The 23498-nt window shown below is 36.3% G+C and overlaps 1 protein-coding gene and 1 non-coding gene across 4 annotated transcripts; both read right to left on the bottom strand.

Annotated features, from left to right (window-relative positions):
• LOC113072580 (monocyte to macrophage differentiation factor 2-like) lies at positions 1-17925 on the bottom strand. Of its 3 annotated transcripts, XM_026245572.1 has the most exons (11): positions 17798-17925; positions 17413-17551; positions 16735-16885; positions 15890-16548; positions 6373-6454; positions 4470-4630; positions 4181-4255; positions 3466-3567; positions 2759-2828; positions 2484-2673; positions 1-2330 (listed from the first exon to the last, which is right to left on the bottom strand). In XM_026245572.1, exons 4-11 carry the CDS (start codon positions 15901-15903, stop codon positions 2323-2325), a joined length of 702 nt encoding a protein of 233 aa, XP_026101357.1. In that variant the 5' UTR covers positions 15904-16548; positions 16735-16885; positions 17413-17551; positions 17798-17925; the 3' UTR covers positions 1-2322. The 3 variants fall into 3 exon arrangements, with proteins under 3 accessions (XP_026101357.1, XP_026101356.1, XP_026101354.1); XM_026245571.1 differs by lacking the exon at positions 16735-16885 and adding an exon at positions 16932-17020 and having other exon boundaries at positions 1-2673; XM_026245569.1 differs by having other exon boundaries at positions 1-2673.
• LOC113072584 (small nucleolar RNA SNORD60) lies at positions 17242-17326 on the bottom strand. Its single transcript, XR_003280314.1, has one exon. It is a non-coding gene; the product is annotated as a small nucleolar RNA SNORD60 (small nucleolar RNA).
• Positions 17926-23498: the final 5573 nt, after the last annotated feature.

The raw sequence follows: 23498 nt of genomic DNA, 5'->3' as shown, positions 1-23498 counted from the left end.
CTTCATAGACATAAACAGAGAGAAGTAGTTCCGTCTATGATGTTCTTCCGCAAGACACAAGCAGTTCTGTTTATTAACCGCTAGAGCGTCAAAAGTTCCCTACCGCAGCTTTAAGTCACAAACAGCCCTTACTATCATCTAAATCCTTAATGGAGCAAAAACGTACCTGACAGAGTGTTGCAACACTAAAAGCGTAAACAGATGCTCACTTACTAAGGCGAGGTGTTTCAATAGCATACACATTTCTGTTGAAATTCACTCATCATCAAATATAGCATCTCTATCGAAAAGAGATGCATGCGAAATGCTTAATCTTAGCACAGCGAACATAAATATCAACACTATAATGAATTTGTAGCTTGTCTACACATAGATTACAACTACAGACCAAACACTTACATTCACAATACATTAAATACTATTATTTTAAGATGTAAAACAATAAATACAGGTTCTGTTCAAAAATTATGTTACAACTGGTAATTATTAAGAGTTTTATATGATTGTAAAGGCCATACAAATTGAAATACCTGTTTAGTTTAGACTTCAGTTTAGTAGTCTGAGAGGTAAAAATGGCAGACTTGTTGTTTCTGCGTTAAACTTTACTTGACAATCTGTAGCTGTAACAACCTACATGCCCCTGATCACTTATTAGCCCTGATTAAAAATACTATCTATAATGTTCAAGTTTATTTTCAGTGTTAAACAGTTATTAAAATATGTATGGCCTAAGGGAGTGCAGTGCACCAACAATGGAATGCTTAAGAAATAGTGATGGTACCAACCACTGAGATGGCAACCCTGAGAGCAAATGCTTTGGCTGATCAGTCAAATAAACAGATGACTAAACTAATTTACAAACCTTGACCAGTAAACACTAAAGGGAAGATGGTAAGTGTGCTAACTGTGTATTATAGTTTTAACAAAAGTGAAAATACCGCCATCATCCACATTCTCATGTTGCTCCAAACTCAGACCTGTGAGATATATACTTGGAATTGCAAAACAAAAAGTGGCAATTCTAAGTATATATCTCACAATTCTGAGTATTTTATTTTTATTTCTATTACAAGAGAAGAAGTCAAAATTGTGAGACAAAAAGTAGCAATTTCCCTTTTTATGGAAACATGCCTACATAAAAAAAAGAAATCATTTCATTTTAAAGAAGAAAAAAATGCAGGTATGGAAGTCTTTAGTGACTCTCAAACTAATTTGAGGTGAATCTGACAAAATGTAGTATTTACTCCTGTTTGTGAAAACTTTAAATGACACTTTCATTCTCTAAGTGTTTATGTTTTCTACCCTATTAAGCGCTCATATAAAATGACCATTAATACAACATCAACAGCAGCTGTAATTTGAAATTAATAAATAACATCTAAGATAAAAACACTTTTAGATTGTCACTGAAATGGAATGCAGTAAAAATGGGCAAAAGCCAAAAAATTGGCCCCGTGCAACTCTCAATATACTGTTAAAACTGTAAAAAGTGAGCTATTTCTGTATGACCTAACCTTCAAAAGTATTTTGTTGGTGTACACCTATAACGTAGACAAGTTGATTCAGTCATTTAGTATTATTATTAAACAATATTTTGACTTGATTAAAACCAATTAATAGACATAACCATGAAGCACACTTTAAAGTTACCAGACAATTAAAAAAAAAAAAAAAACAGTGCACAATCATAATATATTCCATTAAACCATGAAATCAGATGACCTGTCCAGGCAAATCTTTTCCTGGACATTGTCTTCAAGCACTTGTGGCATTTTCCAAAGACATTACACCCCCCAAAATGCAACATACTAGCACTAGACTAGACGCATGGAGAATTGATACTGTGTACAGTAATATGAAATGTTCTCATATTTCTGACATAAATAAGAACATCTCCACACTGGCAGTGGCAGATCTAGCAGAATAAATCCCAAATCGGTTTAAAAACATTGCAGAAATACCTTTAAACTGTAGTCAAGTAAATTACTAACCGAGGGTGCGTTTCCCAAAAGCAATTATGGTTGCAAGTTCCGTTATTTCCAATTAAATTCAATGCAACTTGTGAACATAGATAGCTAGTGATGCTTTTGGGAAACGCAACTCAGGTTGAGTGTTTTTAAAAATATCTGGCAGTGATTTTACCTTTGCAGAACCTTTAAAAAAATTGTAAACCTTCGTGTAATACGTCCATAGTTTTTCTAGAAACGTTCTTGTTCTGGATCCTTTATCAGTCACAGGATTGCACACGGTCTCAGGTCCAAAATGACCCCTGCTGCCTGTAGTCTCACAAAGGCTAGATGTAATCTCTGTTGTATGTGCTAGTTAAAGACCTATTAATAAGTGACAAGAATTACATCAGTCAAACCATCCGCTAGCAAAAACACAACAGAAAAAATAAGTAGAACTTTAGCACTTCACTGGCAAATATATATTCAAATGATTTTGTGGTTAGGTGTATGCATATGTGTGTCACCGGGCCGTACTGGTTGGTTGATTGACAGGTGTGTACAGGTACTTCCAGATGGCATAATAATGGATGCCTGCTCCCATTGCAACAAAGAGGTGCCATATAGCATGGGCAAAGGGCACTATTCCATCACTTTTAAAGAACGCCATGCCCAACACATAACACCCACCACCAACCAACAGCTCACACAGACCGGACCTGTCTGCCTAAAAAGAAAACAGACACACATTTAATTTATTCCTAATTAGTCTGTTGTGACATTTTTTAATTCATAAGCGTTCATTTTCTTACCATAGAGAGGATGACAAGAGCGGGGAAAACACCCATTGCTATGTAACAGATCAGCTCTACAACTTTAAACCTGTAACACAGAGGATGCAAGAAACATATTCACCTGTAGCACAGAGTTTCGTATGTATCTGAAATTATACGTAAAAAAAAAAAAAAAAAAAAAAAAACTCTAAATTTTTCAAATTATATGTATGTTTAAAGGGATAGTTCACCCAAAACATCACAACATCAGAACATATTTGGAGAAATTTAGCATTATCACCCATTATGGAATTTATGGACTTATTTTAGGCCAGAAGTGATGGTTTAACGTTAAAAAAAAAATATCTGCACCCTTTTACTTCATTTGACAGACTAGAGTTGTGTAGTGGTTTATTTTTCTCAGCTATTTGAACTCTCATTCTGACGGCACCCATTCACTGCAGTGGATGTAATACAATTCCTTCAAACCTGTTCTGATGAAGAAACACACTCATTTACATCTTGGATGGATTGAGGATGAGTACATTAAGCTTTTTTTTTTTCATTTTTGTATGAAATAATCCTTTAATTAATAAGTATTTGATTTCATTCAGCAAATATGATGCAGGGTGATGTAATCAACAAATTAAACAAACTGTTATTTCTTACAAAACAAAAATCTAAAATTTTGTAAATCTAAAATTTAGAAATGAACACTCTTAACCGTTATCCAAAAACAAGCTCACCTTTCATGAAAGAAGAAGACGTAGGCAGTTCCTCCAGAGGCCATCACCCAGACCACCCAGCGCATGTGGGCAGCCCATGGACCCAGATCCCTCAGTGTCAGCCTGCCATAAATTCATTAGATCTTTAACTAATGGGACTTTCAACATAAAAACTATCTGAGAAAGTCTCACAGTTTGATTTCCAGGGTACTGTCAATTTAGATAAAGAAGTCTGCCAAATAAATCAATTTAAAAGTGTAATTGGAATTCATAACTCAAAGCTATGCAACTTAAACCCAAAGTGATATTTATTGAGCTAAATTTGGGAATTTTTTTGAATTGTATCAGTTTAATATAATTCAGAATTTACATTTCGCAGAATATTGGTTTTACATGAAATCTTAAACACAGTCAATTCAACTGAATAACAAAATGTACTAAATTTAGGCATCAATCTTTTTTTTTTTTACAAGATTATTGGTGGTATCTGTAGTAACCGAATCTTTGGCACCATCAGTATTTTTGCTGAAAAACTTCCCATTAACACATCTTAAAGGAAACAAACAAGAATATTGGCACATATGAACCATTGATCTTTACACTGTTATCCATCTCCCCACCTGAAACTGTGTCAATTTATGACAGCCCAACACAAATCCATTAATCCCGAACGCAGACTAAAAATCAATTTCTCAAATTGCTGCATGAACAACATTCACTCTCTACATGAGCTCACCATGGTGTGTAGGATGCTGCAATAAAGAAATAGATCACCATCCTGTCGCACTTGTGGAAACAGTGCTCAACTGATCTAAAAAGTAAAGCAGCACTTATTAGATTTCACTTCTTAAGTACATGCGTAGATAATAATGTGTAAAAAGCTGGATTATCAGTTAGGCCTGAAAATGATGTGAACACAATTGCTTCCACAAACTCAAATACATGACAAGAAACAAAACACAAATCACTAGAAAAATATTCATGTTCAAGTGTCTGGATTGACATTACACAGACTAAAACCTTACCGGAGATGAGACTTTTTCCAGGAGACAGTGTGGAAAACTGTGGATATGATGAAAAGGCTTGATAGTCCTGCTCCATACAGCCATGCTGAAATTTCCTCCCAGTGGTCATCAGATAAGAGGTACAGCAAGATCCCACCCACAATGCTGGGAATGATCCAGAGCTGAGCATAAAATAGTCACAAAACATTTAAATACAACATGTTCATGAATGTCATGAACTGTAAACTACAGGAAATTAGAGATGCACCGATTGCAATTTTCTTGGGCAATTCTGATTTCCGATTTTTTTGTAATTTGTAATTATTAAACATTACAATTCCCCCAATCTGTACTAAGTTACAGATGTTCTCTCACTTAAATAATAAAGTGCTCTGTGACTAGAAAGAGGTAGATGTAATTTCTCATTATGCTTATACATGTTTTTTTTTCCACTAACCTTGTGGAATTTGATGTGTCATTTTTCACATCGAATTTTTACATTGTTTCAATGAATTCAGTTAATATAATAAGAAACTGTAGAGTTGTTACCATTTAAATTAAATCAGTATCTCAGAATCAGTATCTGCTTTCACTGCAGGAAACACAGAAGCTGCATCTGAAGTGGCATTAGATGTGTTTACACAGACTGTTTGATGAAGCTGAGGTGCCATACATGCATTTACATCACAAATGCATTTCATATGCATAAATAATTGTATAAGATTAATGTTTAACATTTTTTTAAACATAAATATAAATGTTGCGAAAACATAAAATTATAAAATTACTTTTAAATTATGACCAAACTACCAGTAGGTGGCAGCAAATTATGCTTTTAATGAGTGAGTCATTTAGTCATTCATTCGTTCAAGGCTGATTTTTCAGAAACAAGGCAAGGCAAGTGACTGTCAGAAACACACAACAGTTCTGCTCAGTTCAGCTTCAGTTGTGCTGTTGCGCTCATTTTTCACTCTGTGTGAGCCTCATCTGGTACGACATAGATACATTATCAGTCACCGTTTACACTGAATGCAATTCAAATCATGTTGCGAAATGACTTGTTTATATGCGGATGGGAACATGAGTGTGACGTTAAAACGGCCAATCATGAGGAAATTCGGCTAACTCCGGCCCCTGGCCAGTTGATCGGTGCATCTCTACAGGAAATCATTTCAAATCAAAGGTATGGCATTTATTTATTATATATAGCCTACATACTTATGATTAAAGGAATAGTTTATCCAAAATGAAAATTCGCTTAAAAATTTACTCCTCCTCAGGCCAGCCAAAATGTTTCTTCAGATTTGTAGAAATTTAGCATTATACCACTTGCTTACCAATGGATCCTCTACAGCGAATGGGTTCTATCAGAGTCCAAACAGCTGACAAAAGCATCACAATAAATCACATTCTTCAGGTAATAATGGCTTTTGAAGAGAAATTATGTGTGCTTATAATAAACAAATAAATCTTTAAATCATCTTAAACTTTAATCATCGCTTTTGACCAAAATACCAGTCTATAAACACATTACCTTCTGTGAGTTTTTCCCTGGGGTCATCTCACATCAAAATCCACCGACATATTTGTTCAGAACTGTTTAATCTGAGCATATTTCTTTCCTGGTTCAAACAACTTTTTAGCCAGAAGAAATGGTTTGTTGTAAGAAACAACTTCATGTATTTGTTTATTACAAACACACAGCTTTTCATTTCACAAGACATTAATTGATTGACTGAGGTTGTGTGGATATCTTGTGGATTATTGTGATTTTTTTTAGCAGCTGTCTGGACTTTCATTCTGACGGCACCCATTCACTGCAGAGGATCAGTTGATGAGCTAGTCATTAAAACAATTCACCTACATCTTGAATGGCCTGAAGGTGAGTCAACTATTCCTTTAATAGTGAAAACAGTCAACTCACCGCATGTGTTGCACAGTTAGCAGCGTGCTCATATTCTGTTGGCTGATATCTCTTATTTGATGGTGCACGATTGTTCATAAATCTAAAATAAATAAATAAATAAATAAACTGTTAGAAAATACAGGATGAAGTGAAGCTAAACAATGCATTACTGTACCAACCTAAAGCATACTTAAATGTATATAGTGTTGTAACACTCCTGAAGTGTTTGAATATTGTTTAAAAAGTCAGTTATTTTAAACTGGTCTCTTCTATAAAGTCGTTTTTAATAAATAAACACTTTTGTAACTCAACATTACTGTTACTCATGTCACCATACATTACACTCCTACAGGATACAGTAGTCAACATTTGAAGTGGAGCCAAAAAGTTAATCATTTTGATTTTAGGAGAGTTGTGATCCACTTCAAATGTTGACTACTGTATCCAGGTGCAACTGATGCAGGAACATGAAAATCTCCTTTTTCCAATAAAATTATAGAAATTTGATTTGAAAAAAATTGATTTTGTGTGTTTCTTATTAAATATATGCATTATTGCATATTAAATGTATGTATTTTGCAGATGCTTTTATCCAAAGCGACATACAGTGCTAACAGTTTTTACCTACACTGTTAGAAATGTCTGTAAATTTAACAGTATTTAACTGTAAAATGAACTGTATTTTACTGTAGGACAGTTATACAGCATATTACTGTATTTTAAAGTAACATTTTGGGGAATACCCTCTTGGCGACACTAAATTACAGTATTTTTAATTTACTGTAAATTTAAATACAGTAAAGAAAAAATGAGCGCGAAACCTGACCAATCACAGATCAAGTTTTATATCCCACTTGGAGAAAGCAGTGTTGCCAACTTAGCGGATTTGTCGCTAGATTTAGCGACTTTTCAAACCCCCATAGCGACTTTTTTCCAAAAAAGCGACTAGCGCCAAATCTAGCGACTTTTTTTTGACAGACCTTATTTATTCTCTGAGACTCTCCAGTACTGCCGATTGCCGAACGAGCACAAGCGCTCGCGCTCTCTCTCTCTCTCTCTCTCTCTCCCCCCCCCCCACAGGCAGCGCGCGCACACGCATCTCTATCTAGAGGTGTGCGATACCGCTAGATTTGGTATCGATCCGATACCAAGTAAATACAGGGCCAGTATCGCCGATACCGATACCAATACCAATACTTTTTTAATAATTAAGGTGGATGTGTCTTCAACCTAAATCTAAATGAATTTTCATGACTTTTAATTTGTGATTTGCATTTTGGGTTATTAATCAGTACTACAAAAGCTTTTGTTCAGAAACAACTTTTGGTTACTTCTGTTTTATTTAAATAAACAAAGTTACAAAATGATTACTTCACAAATATAAAAAATGTAAAAACAAATTCTCTTTTCAAGTAGCATGTTAATAAAAAAAATTATCCTCTTTAGTGCACTTCTTTTCAGGATTTTTTTCTTAAGTCACAAAGTTTTACTTCACAATGTAAAATAAATTCTCCTTATACAAAATTCCTGAAGCCGACATCTTCCACTATGGAAAGAGGCTGCAGCAGGGGCGGAGCCAGAAGATGTAAACATTCGGGGCTTAGCCCAAACCTAGGGGGCTGCAGGGGTGTACTCCGCAGGGGAGATTTTTTTCCCCCCATTTATGTCAGCTAAATGCACTATTTTTCAGGCTGTTTGAGATATCAGAATGCCTAAAAATCTATACACTATCTGGGAAAATGATGGTTACTCAGAAAAAAAAAATATTCACCCAGTAGAGCCTACAAACTATTTTGTATTTAATTGTTCTCCAGCTATATTTCTCAATTAATCTATCTTCTTATCCCACTAATGTGCCGAGAACAGTTGTAAAACATGCCCTGAAATAACTTAGCATTTGATACATTGGGATATATTGCTTTTGAATCTCTCTCTGGCCGGTGAGGTTTGCTGTTACGAGTTCCTTTTAAAAAAATTATGTCATGTCCATAATGTTAATTTCAGGCGGTTAGTCAGTGAGCTCGCTACGACGGCGGTGAAATAAAAAGCCCACCAGCCCCTAATGACAACGACGAAGAAGATGATTTATATTCTTCTTCGTTAGTTTTTATCAGCAGTTGCCAAACAAGCGAAGTGATGCGTGATGCTTTACAGTCCGCCACAACGCACAGTAATAGAGCTTTTGTTTCTTTTTTTTTGCCGCTCCAGTCTGAGAGACTGAGAGGAAATGAAACAAAGTTGAAATTATTTTAAAAAAGCTAAAAGATTCGGGGCTTTTGACAAAACATTCGGGGCTTAAGCCCCATTAGCCACCCCCCCGCTCCGCCCCTGGGCTGCAGGTCCTTCACAATAATTTCTGGTAGGCGCCTTGTAATATCCACTGCTCTTGGAGAATCAGCTATTGATAAAATAATAAAAATAATTAATTCTGGTGCACATCTAGATGAAGTTTAAATATAGAAACTAGTATCCCTTTCACAGCTAACACAAAAAGGGTAGATCGGCCTGAAAATACAGCCATACAACGCTCCTCTTTCTCTCCGCCTCTGACTGACTGCTGTTAGAAATGCGCGGCTGAGCGGTGCGCGCGCCTGACTGCTGGTGGTAGCGCTAGTGGTGAGTCACGTGACGGTACAACACAGGAGAGGGGGCGGAGAGCAGTGTCGAGCACGAGCAGCACTCTTGAGAGCTTGCTCTGCTCTGTGACAGCAGCAGCATTTTGACAAACACGGCCAGGTCGCAAAACGAGAGAAACTGAAACTTAAGTATCGATATTTTCCCGTTGGTATCGATCAATACCGATACCAACGTTGGTATCGATATTATCGATATTAGTATCGATCTGCCCACCTCTATCTCTATCTGCCCTGTTCAGCGAGCAGAGAGGAGCAGCACTTTCAGTTAAAAAAAGATATTCTGTTGCTTCAAACTCTATTTTACATACAAGTACAGTCGAAATCACAGTTCAACCATTGTCTTAATCTTATGTGTATGTTATTTCATAGTCGTGAATAGGATTTTAGTGCACAGATTAACATCTTTGAGAGCTGGTATGTAGTCTTAATGGACCGCGTTTCAGTCATTATAATATTAATTCCGTTGTCTGACAACAGAAACATTAAAATATAATAATAAAAAACGTTTTATTGAGAATTTTTGCAGCATTAAAATGCAGTACATGAGCACAGAAAGGGCGAGATAATATGACGCACCTACGTCATGAATATGGTAATTACCATGTGACGTCATCTAGCGACATTTAGCGACTTTTCAGGCAGGGTTTAGCTACTTTCCATAGAGCTCGGGCGTAGACGTCATGGAATGGTGCATTGTGGGTAACGGCGGCCATTTTAGAGGTATCGCAAAGCAGGTTTGTAATAAGATAATAGCCAGTATCCAGAAAAAGTTATAGAACGAGTCAAAAAAAGTTGCCTATACCTATACGGACAAACTTAATAATGAAGCCAAACAACGCTACTTAAAAAAAAAAAGAGGTTGTAGGCGGAATCGATCCCTATGAACACATGAAAGTTTACCAAGCCTCAGTTTCCCTGATAATTTATCCTACCGGGTCTGTGGAGTGAGCGCTTACACCTCCGATCAATTTAAAAATGTCACTTTCACTTTTCAAAAAGTCACTGGAGGCTCACCTGCAGATCATAAATGGATCTGCAAATTAAACGTGGAGAAAACAATCTTTTTCACTAAGGAAATGTTAACATTAACCAAGCATCAGTGGTGACACACACACACACACTTATCAGATTCTGCGAGCTATGAAGCTTGTCTATGCGGGTTTGTTACACTTCAGGAGTAATTACTCACCTATCATACTTGCAAAAATCCACTGTTTTCCTCCGGTAGTTCTGTAATCCGGTATAATATTGACGAACATTCACCTCAGACACAACCCACCATTCACCAAAACAAGACGCTTACTTCCTATTTTGAAGTTCGTTCCAGTTTTTTATTTTTTTTAAACAAGTTGTTCAAATTTGTTAAATACAGTCAGCACAAAAATATCAAAAAGCAAATTAAGTTCAGGATTGGGTCAAAAGAAAATGTTTAAACAAAAAATACAGACACTAAACTGACTCCCTTACTGGCCAAAAACTAGAGAAAACGTAATGTGTTTGTGTCTGAGTTTGTGTGTGTGTATGTGCGAGAGAGAGAGAGACCATACACAACATGTCTCACCATAACTATGTATTATAATATTATCGAAGGTGATGGTTTCCCTCCGTACAGTGGTGACCCAAGCCATCTGACGCATCTTGGTGATTTCAGACACCTTGTGTTTTTTTTCCAAGTAGGAAAATGTTGAAAACTAATATGATTCACGAGGCGTTTGCCCTGTCGATCATGAAACCGATTACAGCAGGTCACAATACAGCAATACTGAACCATTTTCCAAAAAATAATCAAAATTAATGACCAAATGACCAACGTTACCTAATGCCTACTATACAGTACATCTACTTCTGTACCGCGATTCCCACAATGCATTGCGACGTGACGCAACGATCCCGACCTCTATTGAAAGAAGTTGGCAACACTGGGAGAAAGAAGAAAACAAGACACACAGATGCGAAAAGAACCAGTCAGATGCAAAGGTGGGTACAAATATTACTTCTTTTACTTTAAATATATTATATCTTTGGTTTAACTAAAACAAAAATATAAATAAAAAAACGCTGCCACTGTATGGCGCGCAGTCACCTCACATTTATGCTGTGAAGAGAGCTAGAGAGAGTTGTGGTGACACTGTGCAAACATTCATATTTCTTTCCTTTCTTTCCCTTTTCTGAACGTTTCACCGTCAAAATATGGACATTAACGGGTCTCTGCCTTGGGTTTGACCACTCCAGAAGCTGGTGAGTGTTCATGTGAACTGTTAGCCGAACAACAAAGCTTTCGTGGATTTAGCTTAAAGTCTGTCGGATTTTTTCCCGCTATTATCGCTTGCTCTTAACTGATTACCCCATATAAATGCACGTCATGCTTGTAGTGCTAGAGTAAATCCCGCAATGTTCGTGTCGTGTGCAAACACTGGCGTCTCTGTGGAGACATTATACGCCTTTATTAATCATGCCAAAGGGCATAAAAACACGGCCAACTTAAGGTTTTCGTGTGCAGTTCCTGAATGCTCATACACTTTCCAAAGCCTCTCCGCCCCTCAGTCTCACATTTAACGTTACCGCAAACACATAAAGTTAAGGAAACTAAACAACCAAGAGAAAAATATGTCTACTTCAAATGTAACATTTGTTCTGTACATCAGCATCGGGAGAATAACATAATCTCGTTCGCGAAAATGCGCCGCAAATGGCACAGAACACAATGGAAATGTTTTCAGGGGACCCCAGTAAGTGACGAACCCGACTGTATACATCCAATGCGCGATCAACGGCTGTCCGAATTCATTCACAGCTTCAAGTGAACCGTATTAGTGGACTAATGTAGAAATGAGTGAATGAGTGTTAAGGGGGCGATTTCGGATTTAGCCAACGTAATTTCCTCATTATTTTAACCTGGGATGTTCTCGTGACAAAACAGCATGGTGTCTATCAGCTTAATAGCTGTACTTAGGACATAAAGTCTTATTATTGCTGTTAACATAACTGTTGCAAATAAATACATTTTATACAAAAAAAGTTTTCGTAATATGCTTTATTTATCTGTGTGTGTCTCAACTTTAAAATTAGCTGTTTCATCTTTGGACCCTACATTACCTTACATTTCTTACCTATGAAACTTATTTAAACATAACATTATTTTTTTTTTTTACAATGTTACTAATGTATAGATTAATATCTCACCCTCATGTTCTTTTTACATTTTTTATATTGTATATAAAGTTGTATGTCATAAATATGTAATCTCTGTATTTTTTGCAAGAAAACAAAAGTAGACATTGAGTACTAAACATGCTCCATCCGGGTTCGTCACATATTGGGTCCCCTGGAAATATTTCCTTTGTATGCTGTGCCATTTGCAGTGCATTTCTGTATTTGGTTGTGTTGTGAGTATTTGGTTGTTTTGTTAGACATTTTTCACATCAAATGATCTAACTTTTTTTTCTGTTATGTAAAGGTTAAATGATAACCCTGACAACAGCAAGTGCTCCTCAAAGTTCCACGTCATCAAAAGAAGTGGGAAGATGGTGCAAAGGAAGAACTCTGGTCTGAACCCTCATGTATCCTCCTTCATTAAAGGGATAGTTCACCCAAAAAATTAATTCACCCATTAATAACTCACCCTCATGTCGTTCCAAACCCGTGAGACCTCCATTTATCTCCTCTGTCCCTCCATTGAAGCTGTGTGTTCGGTCTGCTGTCCATGTCCAGAAAGGTAAGAAAAACATCAACAAAGTAGTCCATGTGACATCAGAGGGTCAGTTAGAATTTTTTGAAGCATCGAAAATACGCTTTGGTCCAAAAATAGCAAAAACTATGACTTTATTCAGCATTGTCTTCTCTTCCGTGTCTGTTGTGAGAGAGAGTTCAAAACAAAGTGGTTTGTGATATCCGGTTTGCGAACGAATCACTCCATGTAATTGGATCCTTTTGAACCAGTTCACCAAATCGAACTGAATCATTTTAAACGGTTCGCATCTCCAATACGCATTAATCCACAAATTACTTAAACTGTTAACTTTTTTTAATGTGGCTGACACTTCTGAGTTCAAACAAACCAGTATCCCGGTGAACTGCTGTGAGGAGAGAACTGAAGATGAACACCGAGCTGAGCCAGATAACGAACAAAATACTGACTAGTTCACGAGTCAGCCACATTAAAAAAGTTAACAGCTTAAGTAATTTGTGAATTAATGCGTATTGGAGACGCGAACAGTATAAAACGATTCAGTTTGATTTGGTGAACTGGTTCAAAAAGATCCGGTTACATCGAATGATTCATGAACTGCATATCACAAACTGCTTTGTTTTGAACTGTCTCACAACAGACCCGGAAGAGAAGACAATGCTGAATAAAGTCGTAGTTTTTGCTATTTTTGGACCAAAATGTATTTTCGACGCTTCAAAAAATTCTAACCGACCCTGTGATGTCACATGGACTACTTTGATGATGTTTTTCTTACCTTTCTGGACATGGGCAGTATACCACACACACAGCTTCAATGGAGGGATTGAGAGCTCTCGGACTAAATCTAAAATATCTGTGTTCTGAAGATAAACGGAAGTCTCACGGGTTTGGAACGACATGAAGGTAAGTTATTAATGACCTAATTCAGATTTTTGGGTGAACTATCCCTTTAAGGAGTTTGTGGATTTCAGCTGGCAAAACTATTAAGCTACTAAGAGCAAATACATTCTACACAGGAGTTTTCTGAATTAGTAAATTTTTAAGATTGTTCTTATGACTGAATCTGTTCATGTCTGTTGTTTTAAAATGCTCTTAATATGAAACTTTTATGTATAAATGAAATGTATTCAAGTTTTTGGAAAACTGAAAGTACAATCTGCAAGAATATTAAAATGTTATTTCAAGTATTACAATGTAACTATTAAACCAATAAAAGAAGTTAAACAGTCTTTTGTTTCTTTTTATAGTTTTTACTACTGAGACATGAGACCTGTTGAAATACAATAATTTGTAAAGTTTTACAATACATAATAAAAGTGAACCAATTACAGTAAATTTCACAGTGTAAAGTAATATTTTATTGTATTAAAATATATAAAAGGAGAAAAAAAACATAATTGTGTTTTACAGTAAAAAAATATATTACTGCAAATACATTTACAGCAAGTTAAAAAGTACTGTAAATATGAATACAGTATTTTTACTGTAAGTTTAATTTACAGTAAGTTACTGGCAAACTGCTGCCAGTAAGTTACTGTAATTTCTACAGGAAATTTTTTACAGTGTAACATGTGTTCCCTGGGAATCAAACCCACAACCTTGCACTGCTAACACAATGCTCTGCAACTTGCGCCACAGGAGCACATATCACATAATATACACATATTAATAATATGTATGGTTTTATTGTAACTGATAATTAGTTAGTCACCATGTAGGTCAAATGATCATGTGACTGATAATAACTTTTGCAGTTGGCTGGCAGTGGCTGGTAACCATGGACAACCTCAGCAGAAGAGTCTTTCATCCTTACACACATCCCTGCAAAGTGCTGATGTCACGGTTGTCATGGAAACATGAGACTGTGACGGAAAAGGAACGAGGCTCTCTTTTCTTCTTTTGTACCAAAAAAATAGCACTTTGAATTAAAAACTAATAGTTTACGTCATAGTCTTTCTGCCAAGAAACTCCAGAAGAATAAACAAATGTTCTTAGAAATGTAATGTAGAGATGGACATGATGTGCCCATTCAGTAGTAGTAGTAGTAATGTAGTAAAAATAACTTCACTTTTGACTATGATTAATATTACATGTTTCTAAATGTCAGTCACTCATGTTCCTGATTAGAGGAGTTTAATACTAAAGAGATTTATGGAGAGGCTATTTGCCAGAAAAATAAAAAAGAACAACAGCAGTTGTGTGGCCAACAACAGCATTACAATGTTTAACAGGCTCAAATCTGCAATTTGGTCAAACAAAATTGATTTGACTGGCTGGTTATGATTCTTAATGGTCACATTTAGTTCAACACACGTCTGTCCTCATTTCTATTGTTAGTAACCCAAATATCACCACCTAAATTCGATCTTATATACATATAACGTTACTGGTCACTGATTCAACATTCACTGAAATATTCAAAAAACAATCCCGTTAATAAACGTTAGTGATGTTGGCATAATATTTTGTTTTAAACACAGATGTATACACACACACACACACACAGTTTCAACTACCTTGACTTTTGTTTTTTTTTCTTATTCCTTCTTGTAGTATTTACCTGGACAGTCATTGTTCGTATTAATTGAATATTACATACATATAAATCCTTAAACTGACCCTAAACCATTTTAATTTGAAACCGTAAGAGCCAGAGCATCACTAAAAATGTCTCTCCGTTAGCCCTTGCCATCAAGCAAATCCTCACGAAGCCAGGGATAATGAACCAAACTGATCCAGATGTTAACTGCTCGTACATGGTACTGAATCTCTGGGTTATTGGTCTTATGTGCTTCCGCTGAACGGTTTTTGAAATTTCATCAATAATCTCAGCTGTTCGCTATATAATTAGCATCAAAACCATGATTTTCTACCACTCCCTCAAACATCAGTCATTCAGCACGCGAACCGCTTCAGGGAACATCGCGTTTTTAATGGTCAACAACACTCGTTTATAGGAAATTACCATCATATAAACATAACGTGACTTTCAATAATCGACACCTAACGTTACAAGTTTAACGATAGATTTTTTTTTCCGTGCACGGTACGTTTAGCTTCTCTGTGGCGCGTGGGTGTCGCGTTACAAAAGACAGCTCTAGACAAAAACACGACACCTGACAATAAGCTTTATCGCTACATGCAGAACTATCGCTAATTGAATAACGTTACATAGAGATTTCATGTCACCGACGGCGGCATGTTTACTTACCTTACAAGTTTCATTTAAACGCGTAACGTTAAATCCAACAGTTGCGCGAGTCTAGGTGAAAACGTCGTACATTTGATTCGGAGCTAATACGAAGAGCTCGTCTTTCAGACACACTCGAATCTATGAAAACTCGCTCTGAAAAATCATTCGGGGGATGAACTGAACTATACAACGAAGCGAGCATCAGCAATAGACCGGAAGTTGGGAGCATGTAACCGTTTCGGAAACCCGGTCTTCCTGCAGAAACGAGTGGATCATCCGTGTAGGATGGAGGGTATTGCAAAGCATTGTCTATTAGCTCAACGGCCCACTCTCTACATGTTGGACGCATGCCATTTTCTATTAAATTAAGATCTTAAGACTCGTATTGGCATATATAAACACTTCTTGATGTGCACGTCAACTGATCAGTTGAAGGACTACAACGAAGTGAGGCACCACGCTAGTGTCTCAAAAGAATATTCAGCTACACATCACAAGTTAAGGTTTATTCACACTTTTATTGATAGACATTACAAACATCCAAATAGAAATCTCAAACTCTGCACCATTTAAACTTCCAAAGTTACTTTTGCATATTAGTTGACATCCATGCAAAAGCAAGAGATCATATTCCAAAAAAAGTACACCACCAGAAGGACTTCTTGGTCTTCTTACATCTGCAAATAAGACAAAGATGTAAAAGGTGCACCATATAAATGCATACTTTGCATTGGCTGTGCAGTCTTAACCAGTTCAAAGACACTTTAGTATAGAGTTTAGTACAGCTCAGGGAGAGAGTTTACAATCAGACCATTAAGCATGGATCAGCTTAGCAAACGGTTTCTCATCACTGCAGTACAAACCTCTACTACTAGAAGAGTCATTCATGAAACTTCCAAGACCGTCACTCATTTTATGGGATTATCAGATTGAAGTAAACCATTAATTAAAATGGGGTAGAAAATGAGAAGGGTCTTGCCTCTTATGACCCTTTTGCAGTTGGGAACTTGCCATCTGTAAAAGTTGACAAAAAGAGAAACATTAGTAACAAGAATCATACCTTAAAATGCCTCAAGTCAGTTCACCAGGCTTTGACAAAAGAGTTTCCATTTCTGTTGTAGTCATGTGCTCATCTAAATGGGCTTTAAACTGAAAAAAAAAAAGTTTTAATTCCCAAATTACATAGCCACATTATAATTAAAGTACGTTTTTTTGATACAAACAAGAAGTCTGCAAGATGCAACAATGCTCTGAACAGACTAAACTTCCAAGAGCTTCCTGATACTGGGAGAGGAGAGAAAACTGGCACAAAAGCTTTTCATAAGTATGGAAATCCTTAAATAAGCAAAACCCGGTAGCATTAAACAAAAGAGCCTCAGACTAGATTTTATAATCAGCTGCTAGAAACAGCGTTCATACGAGGTGTCAGAAAAGTGTTAGGAGTCATCAGCGGCTCAATGTCATTTTCAAAAGCGCACACAAAAATGCACACACAACTTAATGATGAAGCAGAGTCTACCGTCCAAGCGCAGTTCACTTACCTCCAATTTAACTCGTAATCGAGTTCAATGCGATTTATAGCCGACGCATTAAACTAAGATGTCCACGTACAACGCCAATGGCGCGAATCATCCGAAGCCACGTGTCTCAACACTACCATCATGAGGTGGACTGGAATCTCTACAAACAAAATATAAAAGACATGTTAACATGCTTAAAACCAACTCAAGCCCCCCAACGAAAACATGACGGGATATTTAGGAGTTTTAAGTAAGTCACACGGAATAAAGACTTCTTAGACGTCCAGTAACTTATTAACGTTAAATATTTACAGTGCTAGTCTCAAATCAAAATCATATTCGTATTTTCAAGCGAGCGTTAAAGTTATATAGAACTACACTGAAAATAAAAAAAAACAGTTCTTACATGCAAGCAATCACAAAGCGACTTTCTGAGAAGGACATGATGTTACACATCATCTCACAGAGGTTCGCTGACTAAAGAGAAAGAAGAAACGTTGAGCCACGGTATTTATAAGAGGTCTTCTTTGTGACATCCACCAGCGTATAAAATACGCGTTCAAAGCTCGTGGTTGCCCTCTGGTGGTTGGCTTGAGTCTTTGCATAAAATACAGAAATTGGGCCAACATAATAAATATCCTAGGAGGCTACTATAAGTCATTACTACCATTTATGTATATTAAGATTTTATTCAGATACACAGTTTCTATGTCAGGAATATCACCATACAGAAAGTTTGAATTCGGAATAGCATGTCTTCTCTTGGCAATTTTTCCATAACTTTATATGTGTTTTTATTGTATATAATTTTCTGTTACATAACTATAATGTTAGGAGTTTAACCTTTTTCATGGAAATTAGTTTGTATTTACCAGATGCTTTTGAAATATGAAACAACATGCTGGGAAGTTATAGCGAGTTTTGATCACCTAAGGTTGCGTTTACACTTAGCATTAACATGCAATCACTGTGATCTGATCAAGTAGATTGTATAATCGTATTTTATAATTGATCAAAAAAGGTTTTCATTTATAAACCTATAAAAACCTTACTGACTGATGTTTTAGTGTACTTCCTGTAAATATGGAAAAATGCCAAGTGTAAACGCAGCCTATGAAAACCAAACAATGCTAAAATAAACAGAGTGTTGAGCATGCGGCCAGTAGCTATAGGCCAGTAGTCTGTGCGGAATTAATACATTTTGTGAGAATATCTAGCATTAATGGTTGTCTGGTGTCTGGGTGGGTTGGCTGGGATCGTTGAATTGCTTTGATCAGGAGGGAGGTTTTGTTGGGCTGCTCCCTAAACATGACTCGCGAAATGAAGTGTAGGCAATCTACGTCACCGTGGTTTTGCCAAGTGAAACATGATCCTGGATCAACATCTGTTGATGATCCTGGATCAACATTACTATTATAGACTTGACCCAATCCCTACCCCTAAACCTAATCCTACCCATAATTTATTCCTAAAATCAATGTTAAAAGATATCTGATTAACAAGGGTGTAGAAGAATCTATCTCTGGTTGTAAGCCTAAAACATATATTTCTTTAAAAGTTATATCTCAATTCTGATTGGTTGATTGGAATGTTGTGCAGGATCAACAAGGATGTTGATCCAGGAACATGTTATGCTTGGTGAAATCAGCCGGTAACATTTATTTGAAACCCGTGGTGGATAGTAATGAAGTAGCTTTACTTCATTATTGTACTTAAGTAATTTTTTCAAGTATCTGTACTTTACTGGAGTAGTTTTATTTTTAGTCAAATTTACTTTTACTTCACTACATTCCAAATCATAATATCATACTTTTTACTTCTCTAGATTTCATAAAACATATTGTTAGGCTACTCCTTATAATATATGACATGCTATGACACGCAGAAGCGGTGTCTGATTCAAGAACAAACTCATTCTTTTCAATGAACCTTTTAAATCGGTTCACAAATCACACCAAACGATTCATTCAGGAATTAGAATGATCCGATTGCAGATGACAACTCACTGATTCAAATTAACCTTTAAGTGCGAGATCTTGTTTGAGCGCACGCGAATGATGCTGCTAAAAGTAAGTTACTAATTTTGAATTTTAGGATTAATTATTGTAACTGAAAATCATATTTACGTCAAAACTGTCATTTGTTTGTGAACTACATCTGCTGTAAAGGGTGATCTATTTAAGCCCACTGAAATGCTTAAAAAGAAAAATTGGCATCAGTGCTAAAAATATATATATCTTATTAACACAAATTCTATAAAATAACTAATGCACTTTCAAATTCCCACTGCCGTAACATTAACAGTTTTTTTTTTTTAATTCTACACATTAAGCCCTATGTGACATCTGTTTTTATGTTGTTTATCAACAGTATAAATGTTTATATTGCTTAAATTAACTAGCCAAGTAGACAGATATGAATGTTTATTATATAACCATAGTGAAAATAAGTACATATTGGTAGCTGATGCTAACAGTCTAGCTAAAAAGCTTGCTGGTGCTAAGTTGAGGTAATTTCTTGGGGGGTATGTGGGTGGGCATGTGATGTTCAGAAAATGGTAACTACAGTAATTATCAAAGTGGAAAGTGATGCTCTCTGGGGGCATTTGGCCAGGGGTGTTTTTAGACCACAGACAAGGTTTCAGAAGAAAAAAAACTTCTTAACTGTCATATACAGTTGCATCTCAATAAATTAGAATGTCATGAAAAATTTTAATTTATTTCAGTAATCAACTCAAATTGGGAAACTTGTATATTAAATCAATTCAGTACACACAGACTGAAGTATTCTTTGGTTCTTTTAACTGTGATGACTGTGAAGACTTAAACTACTTCAGTCTGTGTGCATTTAATTTATTAAATACAAAAGTTTAAAAATTTGAGTTGAATTACTGAAATAAATGAGCTTGAGGAGAGCTTGAGCCGGAGATATAGTTCTCTATGCATTTTACATATTATAGCTTCCCGATAGCTACGTCATCCCGCCCGTGACGTTATGCCCTTCCATTGGACAGATTGGAATCGATATTCAGAATCAGTCTCGCAAAAGGCATTCCCCAAAGCATTCGACGCATCGTCTGGTTCCCTCAAGGAATTAGGGTTACATTCGTAACATTGGGACTATTTTCATGATTAGCACTACAGCAAACACATTTTAACCATGTGTAAACAAAAACATAACCTAATAAGTTGCAATTAATGTTAAAATGTGTTTCAAATATAAAGTAGGTATTATTAACCATTGTACTCTTAGTAATTTTATAAATTTTGTATCGTTTCATACATATCGGTATCGATATTGACGATCCTGGCCATTAAAAGTATCGGTATCATATTAAAAACAAAAAAAGTGATATTGCCCATCCCTACTATGAGGACCACATCGCCTTGATGACCATCAGACGTCAGTCTGACGTTGGATTCTGAGGTCAACAAGATTTTCATTTTCATTAGCTGACTTCCTGTTGGGCAGAGCCCACGACATGCAATACGAAAGTTGTTCGGCACAATGAGATCTGTAAGTGTTCTGAGTTATATATGAATACGTGCAAGTTTCTGACTGTGTTCCAGGGGTCGCCGTAGAGCCCCTGTGCCATGCCCAGGTCCCAGCCTCTGCGTTCTCCTAATGGCCACAGATTCTAAGGTGTGTGCGAATTTTTGAATTTAAAAAAAAAGTATATTTCTTCCTCAAATATTATATTTATTTCTTAATATTCCCATACTATTGCCCAAGTCCTTTAAACACCTAGATTGAATTATTCTTCCCTTTCTATGGAATTATAAGAGTCACAGTATCAAAAAAGTTTTTCTTAATCTTTGATAATCTTTGTAGACCCAAACATGGGGGGTTTGGCCCTTCCAGGATTTTCACCTTTATTACTGGTCTGCTGTTGCCCCAGATTCATGCCTTCTTATGATCTTGGAGCAGTGCTACTCTCCCCAGTGATATTAGACCAAGCAGCAGTTAGTAGTGTTCTCATAAAGAGTTAGTTACGCGTTTGGAGATAGTAAAGAGAATACCTTAAGATAAAATCAATCTCTCTCTTAATTCCAATTGGATTTAACCCATCATTCCCCCCTTCAAGGTTGTATACAACCTTTACTCTGGAAGGTATTGGGTATATGTACAGTCAAGGACCTTTATCTTGATGGGGCTTTAGCTTCCTTTATGCAATTAGAACAGAAATATAACCTCCCCAAAAAACAAAAATTCAGATTTTTACAAATAAGGAATTACTTTCTCTGGACAAGGTCCCTTCCTCAGTCATTGATGATTGTCTAATACAGTTCAGGGGAAACAAATGTCAGCCATCTTTAATTTATGGAAGGTTACTAGCAGCTACTTCCCCTTCTACAGAGATGATCAGAGAGGAATGGGAGCGAGAGATTGGAGATGGAATCTCTGAGGAGGTTTGGCAGAGCGGCTTGGAGGATACTGATAAACAATCGATCAAGACTATGCCTCATTCAATTTAGGTTCTACATAGATTACACTTCTCTAAAAAGAAATTACATAGGATTTTCCTCAATGTCTCTCCTATTTGTGATAAATGTAAATCAGAGGGTGCTGACTTGGCTCATAGTTTTGTTTTCTTTCATAAAATACAGGGATTCTGGTGTGAGGTATTTAAAGTGCTTTCAGATATGCTTAATGTAAACTTGGCTCCAGACCGTGTTTATTATATTAGGACATTCTAATTATAGATGTTCATTGAACAGTGCTCAACAGAAACGTCTTACGTATTGTTTGATAACGGCCAAGAAACTGTTATTACTGTTTTGGAAAAAGGTTAATCCTCCAGCTGTTAAATTATGGCTTGAGAAACTGATATTGAACAGTGCTCAACAGAAACGTCTTACGTATTGTTTGATAACGGCCAAGAAACTGTTATTATGTTCTGGAAAAAGGTTAATCCTCCAGCTGTTAAATTATGGCTTGAGAAATTGATATCTACTCTGCACTTGGAACGGACCAAATATCTTTTAAAAGGTATTGGACAATATCACAAGATTTGGGACCCTTTCTTCTGTTACCTCAAAATTAATTGTATTCCTTAATTCAGTGTATTGTAACTTAAAAATTATTTTGAATGTTACTGTATTGTATATTAACAGGCTGGGGAAGGGGTGTTACATTTAAGTCTTTTTTTGATTGATCCTGTATCATGTGATCATTCTCAGATTATTCGATAACTGAATAATAATAATAATAATAAAGAATGATTGGGAAAGTAACATGTAAACAGCCTTCTTTCTGTACTGACTTCATTCACATGCTTGTTTTCATCACTATTGCTTTAATTCTCTGCACTGACTCGTTTTCTAAACTAGGGTGACCAAACGTGCCATTTTCCCAGGACACGTCATGGCAAGGATTTCTATATTGCCTAAAATATCCACGTTTTGGCTTTGTTTGCACTGCGCAGACCAATTGTTGTATGACAAAGTAGCCTGTCTTGAGAGCTCCAGACAGCAGACGGCTTCTTGTGCTTTTGAATCACTCTCACATTACTTTGATGTCATACACCGATCGGTATGCTCAGTGCTGCTTCAAGTCGAACACTACATGTGCTGGTCATATAATTAGAATATCATCAAAAAGTTGATTTATTTCACTAACTACATTCAAAAAGTGAAACTTGTATATTATATTCATTCATTACACACAGACTGATATATTTCAAATGTTTATTTATTTTAATTTTGAGGATTATAACTAACAACTAAGGAAATCCCAAATTCACTAACTCAGAAAATTAGTATATTGTGAAGCGGTTATTGAAGACACCTGGTGCCACACTCTAATCAGCTAATTAACTCAAAACACATGCAATGTCCTTTAAATGGTCTCTCAGTCCAATTCTGTAGGCTACACAATCATGTGTAAGACTGCTGACTTCATAGTTGTCCAAAAGACGACCACTGACACCTTGCACAAGGAGGGCAAGACACAAAAGGTCATTGCAAAAGAGGCTGGCTGTTCGCAGAGCTCTGTGTCCAAGCACATTAATAGAGAGGTAAAGGGAAGGAAAAGATGTGGTAGAAAAAAAGTGTACAAGCAATAGTGATAACCGCACCCTAGAGAGCATTGCGAAACAAAACCCATTC

The sequence above is a fragment of the Carassius auratus genome, unplaced genomic scaffold (assembly GCF_003368295.1).
Source record: "Carassius auratus strain Wakin unplaced genomic scaffold, ASM336829v1 scaf_tig00009552, whole genome shotgun sequence".
NCBI classification, from domain to species: domain Eukaryota; kingdom Metazoa; phylum Chordata; class Actinopteri; order Cypriniformes; family Cyprinidae; genus Carassius; species Carassius auratus.
This window is presented reverse-complemented; position numbering and strand designations above follow the sequence as displayed.